This window comes from Strix uralensis, chromosome Z (assembly GCF_047716275.1).
Source record: "Strix uralensis isolate ZFMK-TIS-50842 chromosome Z, bStrUra1, whole genome shotgun sequence".
Classification (NCBI taxonomy): domain Eukaryota; kingdom Metazoa; phylum Chordata; class Aves; order Strigiformes; family Strigidae; genus Strix; species Strix uralensis.
The window spans coordinates 84196968-84215205 of NC_134012.1; the positions used below are offsets into that span (position 1 = coordinate 84196968).

The 18238-nt window shown below is 39.9% G+C and overlaps 1 protein-coding gene and 1 long non-coding RNA gene across 4 annotated transcripts in view; one reads left to right on the forward strand and one right to left on the reverse strand.

The window, feature by feature from the left end:
• Positions 1-1552: 1552 nt before the first annotated feature.
• On the reverse strand, positions 1553-8719 carry LOC141937946 (uncharacterized). The gene is made up of 3 exons (XR_012627121.1): positions 8690-8719; positions 6367-6463; positions 1553-1878 (listed from the first exon to the last, which is right to left on the reverse strand). It is a non-coding gene; the product is annotated as an uncharacterized LOC141937946 (long non-coding RNA).
• Positions 8720-14026: 5307 nt separating this feature from the next.
• EMB (embigin) overlaps positions 14027-18238 on the forward strand; it is a 28651-nt gene continuing 24439 nt past the window's right edge. Inside the window, exon 1 of one of the 3 annotated variants that reach the window (XM_074856299.1) lies at positions 14027-14334. In XM_074856299.1, coding sequence (XP_074712400.1) covers positions 14250-14334 — 85 coding nt within the window. In that variant the 5' untranslated portion in view covers positions 14027-14249. The remainder of the gene's footprint in view (positions 14335-18238) is intronic. The other 2 variants (XM_074856297.1, XM_074856298.1) reach the window with 2 other exon arrangements.

Genomic DNA, 18238 nt, shown 5'->3' on the forward strand with positions numbered 1-18238 from the left:
CAAGGGATGGGGCTGAAGCCTGCCATGATGAAAGAGCAAGTCCCATCTCAGTGCTGCCTTGACGTGGGGATTTTATCGCACTCTAAATGTTGAGAGGATGTAATTTCACAATTTCTCATTTATCAACCAACTTATGTCAGGGTCAATGCCTACAACAGATCTCTGCGTCTGTTCTAACTATAAATGTAGAAAGGGCAATTCAGTTGGGATGTTGGTATCAATAACTCTTGCCTTGAGAATGAGCTTGCAATATCTGGTTATGTATTTTAAGTACCATATAAGGGAGACAAAGGCAGATTTGCTTTACCTTCTTCCTTAAGGAAATCAATATATTCTGAAGTGTCTGTACAAGCATAGCTATTAAAACAATAAAAAAGAATCCACAAACAACACCAAATAGGTACAAAAATAAAAGCACTGTCTTCATTCTTTGACCTGGGACAGAAGGGAGTCTGTTAAAAGGACAAAGCTCTGAAGAGTGTCAGGACAAGCCAGAGGGATAGGGAACAGAAAAGACAATCCCTTCTTGAGGGGGAGAAGTATAAGCCCTGAGAAGATAAAAATGATGACAGACTACAAGCATAAAAACACAGGCAAGCTGCTGACTATAGTACTGAATAGGCCGTTCTAAATTCAGCATAATGATAGCTGAGCACATTTTCATGTGCACGAGTACATTAATTGCTTGCTCCAACAAAATAAACAGTTGAGACAAAATCTACAACAACATTTGGATTATAAACAGTGAGAGAATTTAGTGCAAGGAAAGACAGGTAAAAAAGAACACAAATCTTACTTTGAGGTATAACTTTGTCAAGTCCCAACTTTTCTCACCATGAAGGGAAATGCGGAAAACACTGAATTCATGAAGGTTTGGTTAGGTACAACAAGGAAAAAGAAATAAGTAGGTGCTGACTTTACACATAGGGAAAGGCATGCAAACAAATAGTGAGACACACAACCACTTCATTCCTGAAAGTGGTTTCCCTAGCTTTCCCACTAGTTTTGCTAGATGCTGTCTACCACATGAAGCATCTAGCACTTAAAGATATTAAAGGTGCTGTGCCAAACAACTGTTAAGGACCTGACTCACACTTCTGCATTTTTTTTTTCCCTTTAAAAGAAATGAAAGCTCTCAAAAACTCCTGTTTTCACAATGTATTTATTACTGCCTCTAGAACTCTGGAATTATCATCTACAATTAGATAATTAAGGTAATTACCAGATTATAGGGATGTCCTCAGTAGCATTTGGGCAGATATGCCAGGATTAACTGTAGCATTCAAGTGTTTGAAATAATGCACTTTAATGTTCACAGGCAAGAGCCAAGGCATTGTTTCTAAGGCCATCTTATTTTGTGTTGATTGCAACAAAAAGTATTCCAACATTCAGTATTCAGTATTCTCTCATATTTCTGCCTGAAACAGATCCAACAGTGTCACCATCCAACCTACTGTTATAATAGGGATAAGAGAGATGAATAATGGTTTGAAAAGTTGAATTGATGTAAGCATTGTCAGAAATAACAGCAAAAAATCACACAGGCCATGTTCAAACATTTGCACTTCCTGATCTAGTCATATTGCCGATATTCATAACCTTGCGGCTTGCTATCAAGAGGAAACGAGACATTCTTAAATGCAATCCTGCGTACTTACAAAGTCCATTTCTCTTGGCTGAGGAAAAAGCAGGGGTCTGATACACACTGATGAGTTGGAAATCGTTCTCCTTTTCAAACTTCTGTTGAAAACACTGTTTAACAAAGTTTATTTTGTTACTTCATTGTTGTACTAGTTCTCCATGACCATGGTATTTCTGATGCTTCTTTGAAATTCTCTGTAAGTTTAAGTGCCAGTTCTGTTTCTTTATCAGAGCTCACTGTGGAAGTAATCAATACTGAAATGGCATTCAAATCTAAGAGTGAAGGACCCCTATAAAAACACACAACTGATTTCTTATCCTAGCCTTTCCCTTTTGACCATAAACTCTCCACACCTTCATTTAAACCACCCATACAATAAAGTACTCATTTTTAATATGTCTTGTACACTGTGTCACAGCTTTATTTTTTTTTTGCAATACTCAGCAGAACAATATAATGCAAGTCAGAGAAAACTGACACTTCAGCAGTTCAATACTATCAGTAAAATTCAGTAATTAGGAACACTGATGTTATGACTATGACATTTCACTAAAGGCATGATTTACCACAACCAGTCTCAGGTGACTCCTGTCACTTCCACTCAAAAAACCAAAATGTCCCAAAACAACCAAACATGCAGTATCTAGCAGGGATCAGTGAAATTTTTTTACATTAGAACTACACAGCTGTTTTGGTGTCTCCAGAGAATGATCACCTCTTCTTTTATCTTACAGGTCAGCTGTTCAAAACTAGCTTGTCTCAGCAATGAGTGAATGCTGTTACCTTCATAAAAGTATTCAGTATTCTATATAATGCACTATAAAGTGTTGTTGCATTCTAAGGCTTTTACACCAAAACTTCATTGCACTATATGGAGTGCAATCATATTGCACTTTGTATAGATAATTTTAGCACATTTAAAACCAACTGGAATATTCACCTTTAAGTATGTCCCACCTAAAAGAAGAAATAGTAAGCTCGGAAAAAGGAAAACAAGCATAGGCTGCTCATCTATTTTTGAAGGACGATGGCTTTAAAATGAAAGAATAAAGGGACTAAATGTGTGAGTGTGCAATGCAGTAACAAAACACAGTAGGAATCTAGAACTGGTTGGAGACTACACACAAAGAATTACACAAGTAAGTTATTTATTGTAATAGAGGAATGCTATCAGATTCTTAGCTGTGTTTAAACTAGGACCAGACATTGTAGTCCCAGGAGTTGCTCTGTAGTCTCAAAGCCAAACACAAGTGAACAAGGGAACTACTGTCCAAATGCACGTTCACAGTGCCTGCTTAGCATGGACCAGCTACAAGGGCCTCGGCTCCGAACCTCCTGGTGTCTGGAGCACAAAGACAGCCTGGCTGCAGGGGTGCTTGCTGCAAGGCATTGCGCCTCTGTTGTTCGCAGCTGGAATTCAGCAGATTCACAATTTACATTGAGTATCAGGGGGAGATCAAATTCCCCCAAGAGGGCTGGCTCTACTCGGAAAGGATTTCTAGTCATAAATACAGAGGAAACTAGATGGCGTTCCAGGAGTAAGATATTCTTCTAGCTCATTAGACAGAACTGAGGTTCACACATGCACTCACCTAGCCAGAGAGCAAAAATATGCCCTATGTAAAGTGCAGCAGAAAGTGAAAAGAAGTCAAAACAAATCCAATTTTCTTTTCTAAAAGTTATCATTTTCTAATGATAAATATGTGTAACAAGAATTGGTAAGAACTCAGAGAAGGGCAGATTCTGTATGTTTTTAAGATGAATGTTACTCTTGGTTGTCTTTAAAAGGGAAAGCTTTGTCTTAATATGTATCAGTGATTTCTGTTATACACGAGTTTAAACCACCACTGAATTGCTGCAGAAACGTGCACTTTTCTTGTTAGCTTAACAGAGCCTACTGATTTGAAAAACAGAGACTGTGATTCAAAAATATGTTTAGTGAAAGACAGACTGTGATAAAAGTCAATTTATCTCCCAGCTGAGCAGAGATCACCTTCTTCCCCAGAATAAAATAGCCGCCACCACCCTCTCACTGAATCCATCATGCCCCGAAGTCAGTATGTCAGTATCAGCAGTGAAGTTGCCTAGGGATAATGAGGCAGAACCTATAGAGAGGAGGTTTTCTTTCCTGCAGAGTTGTGCTCCAGGGCAGATTACTGCTATCTGCGAAACTAATTACTTGTCATTATCATACAAAAAGATAATTTTGCATTGGAGAAAGGTCTCTTGTTTTGTTCTAAGCCTTATTTGCATATTCCTCCTTAGTTGGGTTTTATATAAATATGGCTTGTTTTGGCTATGTCTACACTGACTTCAAAATACAGACCTAAATCTGCACTCAAGTCCAGGTTCATCCATGCCAGAAGTCCATGGATTTTGGGCAAGATTCGACCATTCCTAGTAGGACAGTGAATTACACACTACCGTTTAGTATGATCCCAAGCACGTTCTTGCCTGCTGTCTGATCAGTGCCTCCTGACAGTAACACTGCTACCTCAGGGACACCGTGAAGAACTAATAGATGTTTCCTACCAGCCAGTTTTTTGTGCCTGTAGTTCACGATCTGATAGTATTCTACAGACAGTGTTTTCCCTCTAGGTCTATGTAGGAAGAAGAGTGATAACGAAAGAAATACTCTATAAACTTTGCATTAAGGGGACCATACTCCTATTTCTTATCTCCTCCAGTAAGAAATACAACTGATGACTGTACTTCTCCATTCAAATTATATGCACACACACTCAAAAATGTCAAAAACTATTGCAGGTAGGTAACATCAAGAGAGCAAGAAACAAACATGCAGTTGATAAATATTCTCTAGCTTCTGCTGTAAGAGTGAAAAAGTAGTCAACACTGCACAAAGACATTATCTGAATAAGACATAAAATGCTACTTCAAAGCACTGCTGTTCTCAGTAGAATTTTTTTGGAAAAATGTTTGCTCATTTCCCAGAAAAATACAGTCCTTTTGTGAGATACCTACTTTTTGTACTCAGCTTCCTTTTTAAAAGCCCAGAAGTTTAATTTTTTGAACTACAGAGGATGCCTGTTTAGGACTAAATGTGGACAGTCATACCGTGAATCAGATAAGCTGCATACTTGGCATAGAGACAAAGAATTGGAAATGGTGATGTTTCCGGCTTTAGTTTACTTCAGGTTGCCATTACAAGATCCTGTCTCTTTTGAAAAGCTCAGTGCGGGTTTTTTTTTTGTGTGTTACACAATGTTATGCAGTATGTGTTTTGGAAAATGTGGACAGTAAAAATATCCCCCTTTCTTCTGACATCAATTTAACACTACCAAATAGTAAGTGAAAAAAAGATTGTTTGCAAATAAGAGTGTGAAATTAGGTAACTGAAAGGTCATCACTCAGTCTGTTAGTGAGATTAAATTAAGTGTTGTGTGGACCGTATCATATTCCTTTTTACAAACCCATCTAGAGATGGGCTTACCTTGCAAGGATCTCTGTTTCTCCAATAATAACACCTGTATTGCTTCTGCCTGAGACATCACAGAACATGCTTTGAAGGTCTGCTAAAGAGTTTTCAGGAATAAATTTGTAGCCTAAAGGGGAAACTGCCAAAAAAGTAATAAATGCACGAGTAATTTTTTTTCCTACTAGGAAGGAGGGATGCGATTCACATTGTTTCAGTGGGCAGAGCAACTTCTGCAGCACACAACAGCTGGAAAAATTAATGCACTGTCATGAGAGCTGCTTTAGAACTGGTTTCTCTTTCACTGTTGAAGGATGAGGCTGCAAAAAGGCTGTAGAAATACTGATGAATTATATTGCACTGATAAACTGGAATGCATTAGATGATGCAGGATGTTTGTCCATACCCATATAGAATCACAAAATCATAGAATGGTTTGGGTTGGAAGGGACCTTTAAAGGTCATCTAGTCCAACCCTCCTTATTAAGATTAAGTAGAACAGTGAGCAAAAGGTGTGTGAAAAGAGGATCATGTATTTCCCATTCCCTCTAGCCACAGACTTCTGTCAGAGACTTCTGAAATCCGGATTTATTATCCTATTTTTCCTACTACTAAATTTAATTAACTTATTGCATGGAAGTCATGATCTCTGTGTTAAGTAGAAACTATTTAATGATTAAAACATGTAATTAACACCTGTGCTGCCTCTGGCTTGATACATTGTAATAGTGAGCCACCATCATCCTCAAGGGTGTATTATCAAGAGAATAAAAAAACCTTAAAGTAATTTAGAATTAATAAGCTTGTTTTAGCAACTTTGTAGGAAGCTTTAAATAATTTTATGAAACTTTCAAGCATGTTTAAAGTAAGCGTGTACCTGTACTTAAACTGTGACTGAAATTTTATGTCTAGTTTGAATATCCCAGGACAGTTCAAATGTAGGAGTGAGCATACCACTTTTACAGTAAAGCTGGACACTATTTATCTGTAAAGCCTAGAAAAGACACCTCTGTAAGAAGCTTCAGCTTAAAAAACAGCGTTTTTCCTAGTTGATATACTACACTAGCTATAGGTCCAGGAGACCTGTAACCATCAAGTCCTAGAGATCTACAATCAAATCCCTTGAATAAGTCCTAGAGGACAATGAACCTGTTAATCAACAGCAGTTTTTCAGGTTGCTGGTACTTGGAATCTTATTTCCAGCATAATGCCAATGTGTGAAAACGCTCAAACATTTGCTTGTATTAAGATCACCATGTTCACACATCTGTCTGCAGTCTCAGATGCTCACCTTGGAATCTGTGCTGTGTGTTAGAGGGGGCAACTCAAATTCTTCCCAAGCCAAGTCCAAACATGCTGTCTGTACAAAGGGCATAGCGTGCTCTCTCCTAAAAGAAAGAGGAGTAATAAAAAAGGTCGGCAGGGAATGACTTTTTTTCAGTGCACCCAGAATAGCCTTTTCTATCTATTCACCTTTATCCTGAGGAATCAAAAAGAACCTGGCAGAGGGCAGAAAAAGTTAGAAAAGAACAGTCAAGTGTAACCCTTTTCCTGGGTTATCTCAGGTGAGCCACTTAGTGTCTCACCAGAGTTAACATTACCCACAAGGCTGATGTGCGGACAAACACATTAAATGTTGTCAAGCATGGGAGTAGGGTCCACATGGAGAGATCACATTTTCCTCTGACAGACTTGTTTCAAACACTGTGAGAAGTCAGTCAGAGGAATATATGTCACCTAAATAGAATGACCCATCATCCTCGCAGTAGACCACTTTACATTTTTCTCTACAGTAAATAATTATGCAACCCTTAGCAATATGCTTTCTAATGTCTTGCCCATGTCAGATGTGATTTATTACTTATTCTTCTTATCTGAGTTACTTGAAAAACAAAAATTTTTTTTCTTCCAAAAAGCTGTCTTAGTGTTACTAACTCTAACTTGTGGCTGAAACAATCAAAATGGAATAATTACAACAAACTAATTATTATACTATAACTTGAAATTCTACAATACAGTTTACTATTGGTTCCACCAACTCTCATAACCAAAAGAAGGTGGAACAAGCTGCAGAGGAAGCTGGAACAATGAAGAACAAAAAGATGCTTTTTTCCTGGCATTTGTGGGGTTTACAAGACCTGAAATAAACTTAATAGATCAGCCAGAATAAGTTGATATCAGTTATTGTTGAAAAAATTTGTTACCTTTGTAGATTTTTCACTACTGATATGTTCTTCACATTCTTCTCTTCATGAGAAATCTTTTTTTGTTTTTAATTGTTGTATTGAACGGTAAAACTCAATTAGGATAACTTATCTTTGTGTAATCCTCCCCCAGTTTACTGAGTGCAGAAGTATTTGGAAATATATTAACAATTGCTGAATCAAACCTAAAAGTAAAAACTACTTATTACCATTCTTTTTCACTTTGAAATTCATATTCTACACACTAATATATTTTAGGCTTCTTTCACTTATATATATATATATATATGTACTTTTCCCTGGAAATATCGATAACATTTTCCAAGTTATAATATAACCCTGATGAATCCTTTGTGGAAATGCCTCACAGAACAAATCTGCTGTTAAAAAGTCACCTTCAGAAGTTCATCTTTGAACCCTTCTGGTGTGACACAAGCTCAGCTGAAAAAGGCATTTTAACTCCATTATTACCAGTGTCAAATAAAATTTATGTATTAATGGGACTAAAAAGATACATAAGATGACTATCTCAGAGCCCAGTAGTTTCTCTCTCACAGATCCCACTGGACACTTCTAATGGGGTGGTTTACAGCTCTGGATGAAAATGTTTCCTGTGCAGAAGTAAAGAGTGCGTACGGCTTTAGGCATCAGAGAAACTGTATGATTATGATGCATAGCCAGATTGTAAAAGCCAATGAGAGAAAATGGTTTTGTACAAATAAGTATTCCACAGATTCTAGACATGCAAAGCCTGACTCCTGATACTCTTTCTTACTGCAGACAACTAAGTTTCTTTATTAGTTATGGTGGTTTCCTTCATCTGAACTGTTTGCTACATGCTGTTTCCTCTTCTCCAAATGAAATATTTGCAGACTGTAAAACAATCAATTTCTAAAAGAAGGTCTTCCACATATGAAGACCTAGAAATGTTTGCAGACTGTTTTGTTTTATAATGATGTTTTCCTTCCCACCCAAAAGAAAATATCCAAGACCATCTCTCTCTGGACCAACATACTTTTTTTTTTGTCAAAGTACTGAGCTATTCAGTTCTGAGTATGCATCACTTCAGAGAGTATTTAAATAGTTGTGTACCTGTGACATAAATGTTGCATTCGGGTGAATTAAAAGCTATGATAATTATCACTGTGGTAAACCCTGAAACTGAATTTTCTCTTTAACAGAAATAGTATTGTACAAAAAACATGGGTATACTCCTGTAGCGTGCAGATTCCAGAGTACATTTGCTTGTGCTGTCTTAGACCATGTGGTTCTGCCAACGCATACATGGATTCTTAAGTTTTAGGAGAGTGAATATTCACATTCACTCAGAGTCGCTACTGTTAGGTCTTCCCAATGCATAGAGACTGAGGTCTGTGCCTCTGTGCTGATGAGGGCAGGGACGTATCTTACCTGTGTTCCACAAAGTTACGAAGTGATCAAATGACAGCATGGTTCTTCCCACTTCAGTTCGTCAGTTTTGGCTATGATGACTCTGCAGCCAGTAAAAGTGCCACAACCTTTGCAAACCTTTTCCTTTCTTTTTTCTGCTCACTTCCTGGAGTTCTGGGATTTCAGAAAAAACCCTTAGCTTTCACTTAGGAGAGAAAAGAATTAAAAAGCAAAAGACTAATAAAAACTGTTTAAAAACTCAGGATTTTGAAATTACAAACAGCAGTTTTAGATAGCTTTCTCCACTTTTTTCCCCTGAAGTCCTCTTTTCTCTTTCTAAAATAATACGTAAAGACTGAAGGAAAAACAATGTTGAAAGTGAAAGGATGTTGTTAGAGGTAGTTTCTAAAGTTTACTGAAGTTGACTAATAAATACATGGAGTGGTGTTTCACTTGAATGACTTCCCTCCATCAGGAATATAATCAATAAGGCTTAGCCCACTTGTTACTTATTTTATTCTGTTTTATATTCAGGTCTTATCTTCAGCATTATGTATTTCCAAATAAAAAAACAAAAAAAAATCAGAGAAACTAGGTTTGTGTCAACTACCTGAAAAAACCTACCACAGCAGAGGAAAACCATAAAACAGGTCAGCTGAATGAGACAGTCTGTCTCCACACCCACAAAAAACCGGAAAAGCATTATCTTGCACAGCACACCCATTACTTCGCCCAGAGCAGGAGCCTCACATACGCCCAATTTCAATGTTGTAAACAAGACCTGTTTCACCAGACAACTTAGTGCTCCCACTTATTGCTGCTAATAATTGACAAAGTACAGCAGCAGAATGAAGGAGACTATCCTGTGCAGTTTATTGTATACAAGGCCTCTCATGATTTTTTATCTTTGCAACAAAAGAGAAACTATTTTTAAGAGTTTGAAAGGTTGGAAAACGGAGAATTCGTGCAAAAGAAAGACTTTTTAAAGGTGATCTTCTTCCTGATATTTAAGCACTAGGAGAGACTGCATGCCTGGATAATTACAATTATACAGAATAATTGTTTTCAAATTGTATTCAGATCAGAGGCTGGCTTACTTTTTCCAGGTACATTACCGTAATGGAAGATACTATCTCCATCGAAGTCTGGTCTTGCTTGAGACATTTAAAATATTTTCTGCACATTTTGAAGCAGCAGCTTGCAAGATGGGGTGGTATGAATTGGTATCACAGTGAACTTTATTTCTACATTAAACTAACAAATTACAGAACATTCTTTATATGGCTGTACATAAGTTTTCAATCTAAATTGTGTTTTAAACAAAACACCATTTTTTAATTGTATTTTCCATTAAAAACCGGCGATTTCGTTCAGGCTTTCAGTAGAAAGGCAAAAAGAACTATTCGCCAAAAATCTTACTTGTCTGTTTTTCTGCTTGCCAGTTTCTGATGATGGTGCATTTGCCATGTGAACAAAGACTCTTCTGAGCAGAGCCATATCACATAATCTGGAACCCCACACAATAACAATTGATACTGTATCCTGTATGATCAGTATTGCCAATCTCAATAATTGGTACTGGCAGCAACCTAAGATTTTTAAAAAATATGTTTCTACAGCACTACAGCCCAAATTTTTGTTTCATCTACAGCTCAGATCATAGAACATGACATTAAACATTTGATAAATGGCAGAATTATCAATAGAGATTATATGATTAGTCTTGCAAATGGCCTTTGAGGAGGTGACAGGAGATACTGGGACTTAGAGCCACTCAGAAGGATGCAGACATTGCAGAATAGGCAATTGCAGAGTAGACAATTGCAGAGTATGCAGATTGCATAATCTGGCCGGTAATTTTAAATCCAGCCAAGAGGTCAGTTTTAGTTAAATCCTTCAAAGACAGCAAGTGAAAGATAAATGTTTGGGGAAGACAATAAAATTCCATTCTGTAGCCTTGTACTACCATTCATTATATTGCTTTGGCTTTCAGAAACACAGGCTTTCTGCATTTTTTTTTAAATTTTATTATAACTGTTGAATAAACTGGTGTTTTATTTTGACTGTTACTGTAGAATGGGGAACCCATGGACATGTTGCATAGCATCTACTCTGGCACATCTTTTTGATAGCGGTCCACAGATTAGTAACACATTACCTCCTGTCCTCGCAGAATTATCTCCTGGTCATGCTTGCAAGACTTTATTTCTGAAGTAATTCTAAATTGTTTCTCCTACTTCCCACTGTTTATTTTCATGCTTTTCCAAATAATAATTTCACACCCATTAACAAACATCTCCTCATTAAAGTTCCTTGAATGTTTGAAAAATCTAGCTAGAGTCTAATAAGGTCTGGATGATTCAGCTTCAGATGCTGGAAGCTGCTAAGCACCATTCCTGAAACATATCTGAACTGCTATCTCAAGAGGTTTTCAGTCACTTTTGACTGTTTCTGCCTTTTCCTAGTTCTTCTCACATATGCGTTAGCTACCTTTTCAAAATTTGAGTGAATTTTATAAAAAGCAAACCTCCAGCCAAGGAAACTGCTGGATCAGGTATGGCCTTTGGTTATTTTACTGTTTTAGTTATTAACAGAAATAAATTAATGCCAAAGACTGAGCTTTGAGAACACAGACTTGGTTGTTGGAGAAAAGGAGTGGTAGAAGTACAAATTATAATCCAGGTTCTTCTTCAGCCAACACGTCACAGCAATTTTCAAAGTTTCATTTACTTTCCTTCTGTCACAAAAAATTTTCGCAAAGATCTTCCAGCTGAATAAACCAGCAATTTCCCCATATCAGAGGTTTTATTAAAAATAAAAGTTTTCTTACAAACAAGACTATAGTTCAACATATGAATCCTTGTTCAAAATGACCATCAGATTTGCCAAGTAATTACCATGTGAGAATAAATCAAAGTTTCTCTCTAGAAGTGAGGGAAAAGAATTAGCTCAAGAGAGAAGAGGAAAATATGCTGGATTTTAATAGATGGAGCAGATTAGTTTTACTATTCAAAATTTAAATAGAGATACTTTTCCTGAAATTCCAAATTACTCATCAGTCAGTGCTTCCAAATGCAAGCAAATGTGACAGCTGATTTTTATTAATATCCCAAATATTCTACTTTCTCACAGTTTGTTATCACTAGCCTTGTAATTTCTGAAATCTCTCACTTCTACACTTTTAATGATTACCAAATCCAGCGGTAGTACTTGGGGAATAATCTAGTACTAGCATATTATTATGGTAACTGAAACCCCTAAAGGGCTGTTTGGTTCTTTGCTCAACTGGTTCCTCCAAATTCTGCTTCCTCTTTACCTTCCCCCCTTCTTGGTCTGTAGCTTCTGTATCTCATACTATGAGCATAGCAAACAACCGGTCCCTCAGGGGCAGTTTAATGTTTGTTTTCCTCCCATTCAGCATTAGGTAAGTTGGGATGTACCATTAACAGACAAGCCCTGAAAAAGAGTTTGGAAGGAATCCTGCAAAGGTCTTCATGTTTTCAGACTGCTTTGATGCTCCACCCAAAATGACTTGGTGGGAAAGACAGAAGCCGGTCCTATACAGGACAAAGTCAGGTCACTCAAAACAAATCATCAGAACCTTGACAATTTCCACTAAGCAAGAACTGCTAAAGATACAGCTAGATCCTAGATCAGACTATGCTAGCAGCTCCACTCTTGCCAGCTGGCAGAGATTAGGCATAGATTTCTACCTAGACTTGCCCCACACTAACCAATCTATATGGTTTCCAGGTGGACAAAATCTGCCTCACCAAAAGGTGCTGCATACCCCACTCCTAAATGAGGTGAACATAAGTTCTTCTTTTCACCTATTTCAAGGAGAGCTAACTGGAACTACAAACCAGCCCCTTCATACTTAAAGGCAGTCAACTTTTTCTCTTCCTTCCCCCTACCTCCCCAAGAGATAAGTCTCTTCAATCCTAGCTGGTTCAGCTTTCACGCTCCAACCAATTTTTTTCCCATTAAAAGCTGAAGATCTGCCATTCCTAAACAGCCTTATGTGAATTGGATTCTCTCTGAATCCCATTGCTCTGTGCAGTTGCAGATTAACAGAACTCTCTCTCTCCTTAGAGGACACTGGTCTATCACACCACACTACAGAACTATAGGTTGCAACTAAATTTCAAAAGCAGTGGATTTACAGCTTTTTAGACAACACTGTGCCCTACTTTTTGTACATCAGCTAAATAACCTTAGAGATGGAGTACAGAAGGCTCCATTCCATTGCTCCAAGTATGTGAAGGGTGTTCATTCTTTCAAGAACAGAAAAGGCTCCTATATACACGATCCCATTTAGCCAGCAGGAATCTTAAGTCTTCCTGTGACATGCAGCAAGGGCTTAACAAAACAATCCTCTTCCCAGTCTCTTGCTGTTAGTTATATTTATTGGGAGATTTTATGATGGAAAATTTTAATCTGAGGGACACTGTACTGGTATTGGAGGACATGGATGGCAGCATGAACATGTGCAATGCTGGAAAATCAAGACACGGGGCATTTGACTTCTGCTCTGCATAAACTCCTACAGCTCTGCCAGCATGGGAGAGCTAAAATGATGTAAAGGCTTAGTTGCAGTGAGCCTTTTGTATTATTGATAGAAATGTTACACAGAATTCAACTTTTGCATTAGCTGAAGTAACCGTATCTTGGTAAGAAGCAGCAAGTACCCCATGATGCAGACTCTCCTTCAGAGAATGCCACCCTGCCAGATTTTATACTGTAAAATCCAAATTCAGTTATTTATCAAGAAATACATATATATATGAATGGTTTTAGTATATATGTACATACATATATACAGGTTAAAACAGTCTAAGTAATTAAATTGTGATTTTAAAGGCACCAAGTAATAGTCAAAAGTCCTGAGAAGCATGTTAGAAAAGGTGCTCCCCGGCCGTCGCTGCCCAAGCCAGGAGATTTAGAAAGAGAGATGAGAGAAGCTTCAGCTCTCATACAGTATAACCCAGCTGCCCTGGAGCTACTGACCCTCAAAGCTAGGCTCTCCAGAAGATCACCAGGCAAAGGGCAGAGGCAGACTCCGCTCTGCCCTAAGCAACCTTCTCTGGGCAAACCCTACCCGCGGCAGCTGCCCCGGAGGGTTGTGCGAGCTGAGGTGGTCCTGCAGCAACAATCGCTTTCGGCCCAAAATACGACCCGATCTCCCTACGCGCTCTGTCAGCTTCCAGCTCTCCCCAGCGGGGCTCCGAGCCCGATCAGCTGCAAGGGCCCCTCTCCAATTAGCCACCGGTTCTCACCCACGCCCTTCTTCCCGCCTCATAAAGCCCGGCGGGGCCGCGCCGCCCGTTATATGTCCTCCTCCTGAGGGAGAGGGGTGCCTGTAGCGGCTCCCGGCCTTTTTCTGCTGGTCGATGCCTGGCGTTCGCCCTGCTCGTGGATCGGGGGCTGCTTTGTTTTGGTTTTGACCCCTGTCGCAGCGGCCGGCTCTCCCGCAGAGCTTTCTCAGCAGCCGCCGCTGCCCGCGGGCGGTGCGTGGCCGAGCCAGCTGCCTGCGCGCCGCCGGGGGGACCGGCAGTGGGAGCGCGGCGGCGGCGGGGGCACCATGCCTGCCGCCTTCTCCGGGAACCGCCTGCGGCTGCTGCTCTGCCTCAGCCTCAGCTTCTCCCTCTCGGGCGGGAGCCCCGCAGGTAAATGCTCCCTCGTCCCGCGGGCTGGGCCGGGCCGGGCGGCTGTCCTGCCGCAGCCGCCCCGTCCGCCCTCAGCGTCGGGCTGGGCTGGGGCGAGGGGGGCAGGGGTCCTCCCTGCTCCGAAGCATCCCCCTGGCGCCCCAGGGGGACGAAGCGGTGGCCCGGCAAGGCGGCTGCCTCTCGGCCCTGCCTGCTGCAACGACTGAGGCGTTTGCTCTCCTTGGCGGCCCCGACCCCCTCCGGGGTCGGAACTCCCGGCGCGGTCTTCTCCCCGGCACCCTCTGCGAGGGCAGCTGCCGCCCCTGCCTCCCCGTCATCTCTCGTCTTCCGCTTCAAAAAAGCGTTCGGGTTTTTCGTGGGCCTCCTGGAAAGTAGGAATCCCTTCTCTGCTGTCCTCTAATGACTGGTTATGTGGCCGTTAGCGTTGCCTCCCCGCCTGTGTGTGCTGGTGGGCAGCAGATATGCTGACTGCGGTGCTGAACCGCATCCAGTGATGTTCAGTCTTGTGGTTTAACGCCTCTGCCTCACAAACGGGAGGATTTATTAGTTCACAGGTGCAGGACTTGCACGTTGAGGCATAGAGTTTTGTTGCTGCCCTATCCTTATCAAATAAAGCATTAAGTCCTGAAAAAACCTTAACTTGGTAAATTACATTACTAAAAAGACCAGTATACCTAGCTGGTTGTGAGGAATGTACCTTGGATGATTTTATGTTGCATTTTTAAATATAACATTTGAAATCCATGAAGGAGGATGGACTTGAGCTTTCTGGGCCCTGTTCTTCCTCTAGTGATCTTAAGCAGTTCAGGAGCAGGCCAGCCGCTTCTAAGGAAATAGGAGCTTGTTTCTAAAACGAGTGGATTTCTGTTGTTAATCCCTGTTTTTGAAGCATTGCAGAGTAGTACAGAAAGGTAATGGAAGGAAATATCAGACTGCTGATGATTGCTGTGCAAGATGTGGTTGTCGGTGTATGTCTTGCTAAGGCAGAAAGTTCTGCCAGTACACGTATGTGAACATTATTGCTGTGACTTCAGCCATCAGTGGTTTAACTGCATTTTCAGTGTGTGGCATGTAAGTAGTTACATGTTTGTTCATGCCTCTGTTGGTCTTCATAATACTGAAAGGACCAATACTGCTCCCTGTGTGATGACAGCTTCTGTAAAATTTGTAGTAGTTTCACATAATGTGCAAGGACAGAAAAAGTGTTTACCAGTTCTCAGGGCTTGTTTAAAATACATATATTTATGTATGCACACCGAGAAAAATCTGCTTTATAGTTCTTAAAGCTTCTTTAAAATATGTATGTGCATTGTTATACACACATATAAAATTTGAAGTCCTTTCTAACAGTTTATTTCATTGATCAAGAAGTTTTGTGGCTTTAAATGCCCTGATGAGTCACATTATGGCAAGCTAGCCACATGGTATTTATTTTGATGACTACTGCTGTTGAAAACTGTACCTAATGATGGTTGAAACAATTCTAAGTTTATGTAAAGCCCTCAGTGATATGCTATACTTTTTTTAAAAAAACCTGACAAAACAACCTAAAAAAACCCAACAAAACCCTATTTGTATTTCCAAAATTTCCACAAATTACCATCTTCCTAAAGTGATGAATATCATGTCTGGTTTTGAGCAGACATCAGAAATGAGCTACCTGTTTTAGTACCCTTTATCTGTGTAAAGTGAGGCTTTTGTTTTTAGACTTCTATTAAATGCTTTATTTGTATGAACTAGTTGGGAAGGCTTCATACTGTGATTTCCATGATTTAAATGTGAAGGAAGAGTATTTTACTCTTCCACTGGTTATTAACCAAATGTGCAAAAAACTGGTCAAGCACAGGGACTATCTGCACAGGTGTAAGAGGAAGTTCATGCTCCCTTGGAGGGAGGAGAGCTAAAACCATCTTCTAGTGAAGTCCAGAAACAGTGTATGTTCTGGAGATGTGGGGGTTCAGTGGGCTTCTTCAATCAAAAGAAATGCAGTAAAAGCAAGGGGAGGGAGTACTGGGTGCACAAGGACTGAGTTGCAGAAAGATGGGTTGCATAGCCTTCTGCATCTGGTCAGGCAGAAGCCTCTTAGATTTTATTTTGATATAACTAGCTTGGGGAGAGTTCTGTTACTTTTGTCTTTTAGTCTTGTAACTGTTCAGTTAATTGTTTTGAAAAATTTAAACCATCACTTTTATTCTGTGTTCTTCAGGGTTTGCTGCTTCATTTGGTTGCTGTGGTAGTTGCCAATTTCGTTGCATGTGCTGCCAGATTCTTTTAGGAAAAGCAAACCCACCACATCTCATCTCCCAACCTCAGCCCCTAAAGATACCAAGGAGTCATATGAGTAGAGGATATACCTCATTCCTTACAGACTTTGCTGCCAGGTTGGATTTTTCTGGTTTGCCCTGAGGGAAGGGCTTCTATCAGGACATTTGGAAGTCCTTCATATGTATCCTCTGGTGCCTCAGGAGAGCTCAACCTGCGACTTTTCCCTTTTTTAGGGGCACTGGGCAATTCTGGCAGCTGATTTTGGATGCTGCTGAATGCTTGTGTGCTTGTACAGAGTATAAAATTGTTATTAAATTAATTGACATTAAATCAATTATTGTATTAAAAACCATATAGTTTATATAATGTTTTAAACATTATTATAAACAAAATGTAGTATTAAAAACCATTAAATTAATGTTGTTAAATTAAACCAAATTGTATTCAGCCACTTTTATGGCTGAAAAAGACAGCGGATAGATTTTAAAGCCTGAAATTGCTTTGGTGATGACACGTATGGTACATCCATACTTTATTCCCCGAATATTGGCTGCTGTAGGGAGCAGAGGTAAGGTAGAAAAATAATGACCTCATACTCTCACCTACTCCTTTCAGCATAAAAATCAGGGCACAAGAACTTGGCAAACTACCACAAGATTGATTAAATCTAATGCAAATCAATTACAGGCTAAGGCATGCAGCCATGACTGAATAGTTTGAGAAGTTCCACTTGACTTGCTTACATCGCTGCCTGGCTTGATGACATTAACCATGCAGTGCTGGGTCATCTTGGTCTCTGATGCTATTCAGCAGGTGTCTGTGAGAGAAGAGCTTGTGAATCAAGGAAGAAAGCCAAGATGAGAACCCTCTTAGTATGCAAATCATGTTGCAGGTTATCTGCCTTCCTTGCAGATAGATAACAGAGCTCCTCTACGGTTTGGCACTGGCACCTTCTAAATTTATCATCTTTGGGGATTTTAATTACTGTGAAGGTGATGCATCTACTAACCTGACACACTCAGGTGATCCATGACATCCTTAGATTGCCTCAAGATGCTGCATATATAAAAATTCATGGACCTTTCTTCAACCTTACCATGAATATCAGAAGCATAATAGCTCTCCTGATCTCAGCACGTCTGTCAAGCAGAGAGTAAGGCTCAGTCTTCTCACTTGCTGGGTCATAAGCCAGCAGGTACACAGAGCAGATGTCTTAAGTTCTTTGCTTGGGTGAAGGGCTGGGAGGGAACACTTCGCTGTGGGACCAGTGGACTGGTATGAAAAATTAAGAGGCTTTTGCTAAGAACCACTAATGCTTAATTTTTTAATCATATCCTCTGACTACCTTGTTTTACTCTTGATCCAAACTGGTTGAAGTATGATAGGCAGATTGAGAAAGCAGATGGTGCAAACTGGGCGTGACTCTGATGCAGTCTGGAGTAGCTGTGTGCTGGAGGTGCCAGTGGGAGAGTCTGTAGGTTGTATATGCCTATAGTGATGAAAAGGGGGTAGGAGTGTTAGTAGTGTTGTTCACTTGTGGGAACTGGCAGGGTGCTGACTTTACTTTCTGTAAGGTACACAGTTCTCAACAAGTTTGAACACACTTAAACTGTGATGTAGCTTTTCACTTTTCATCTGT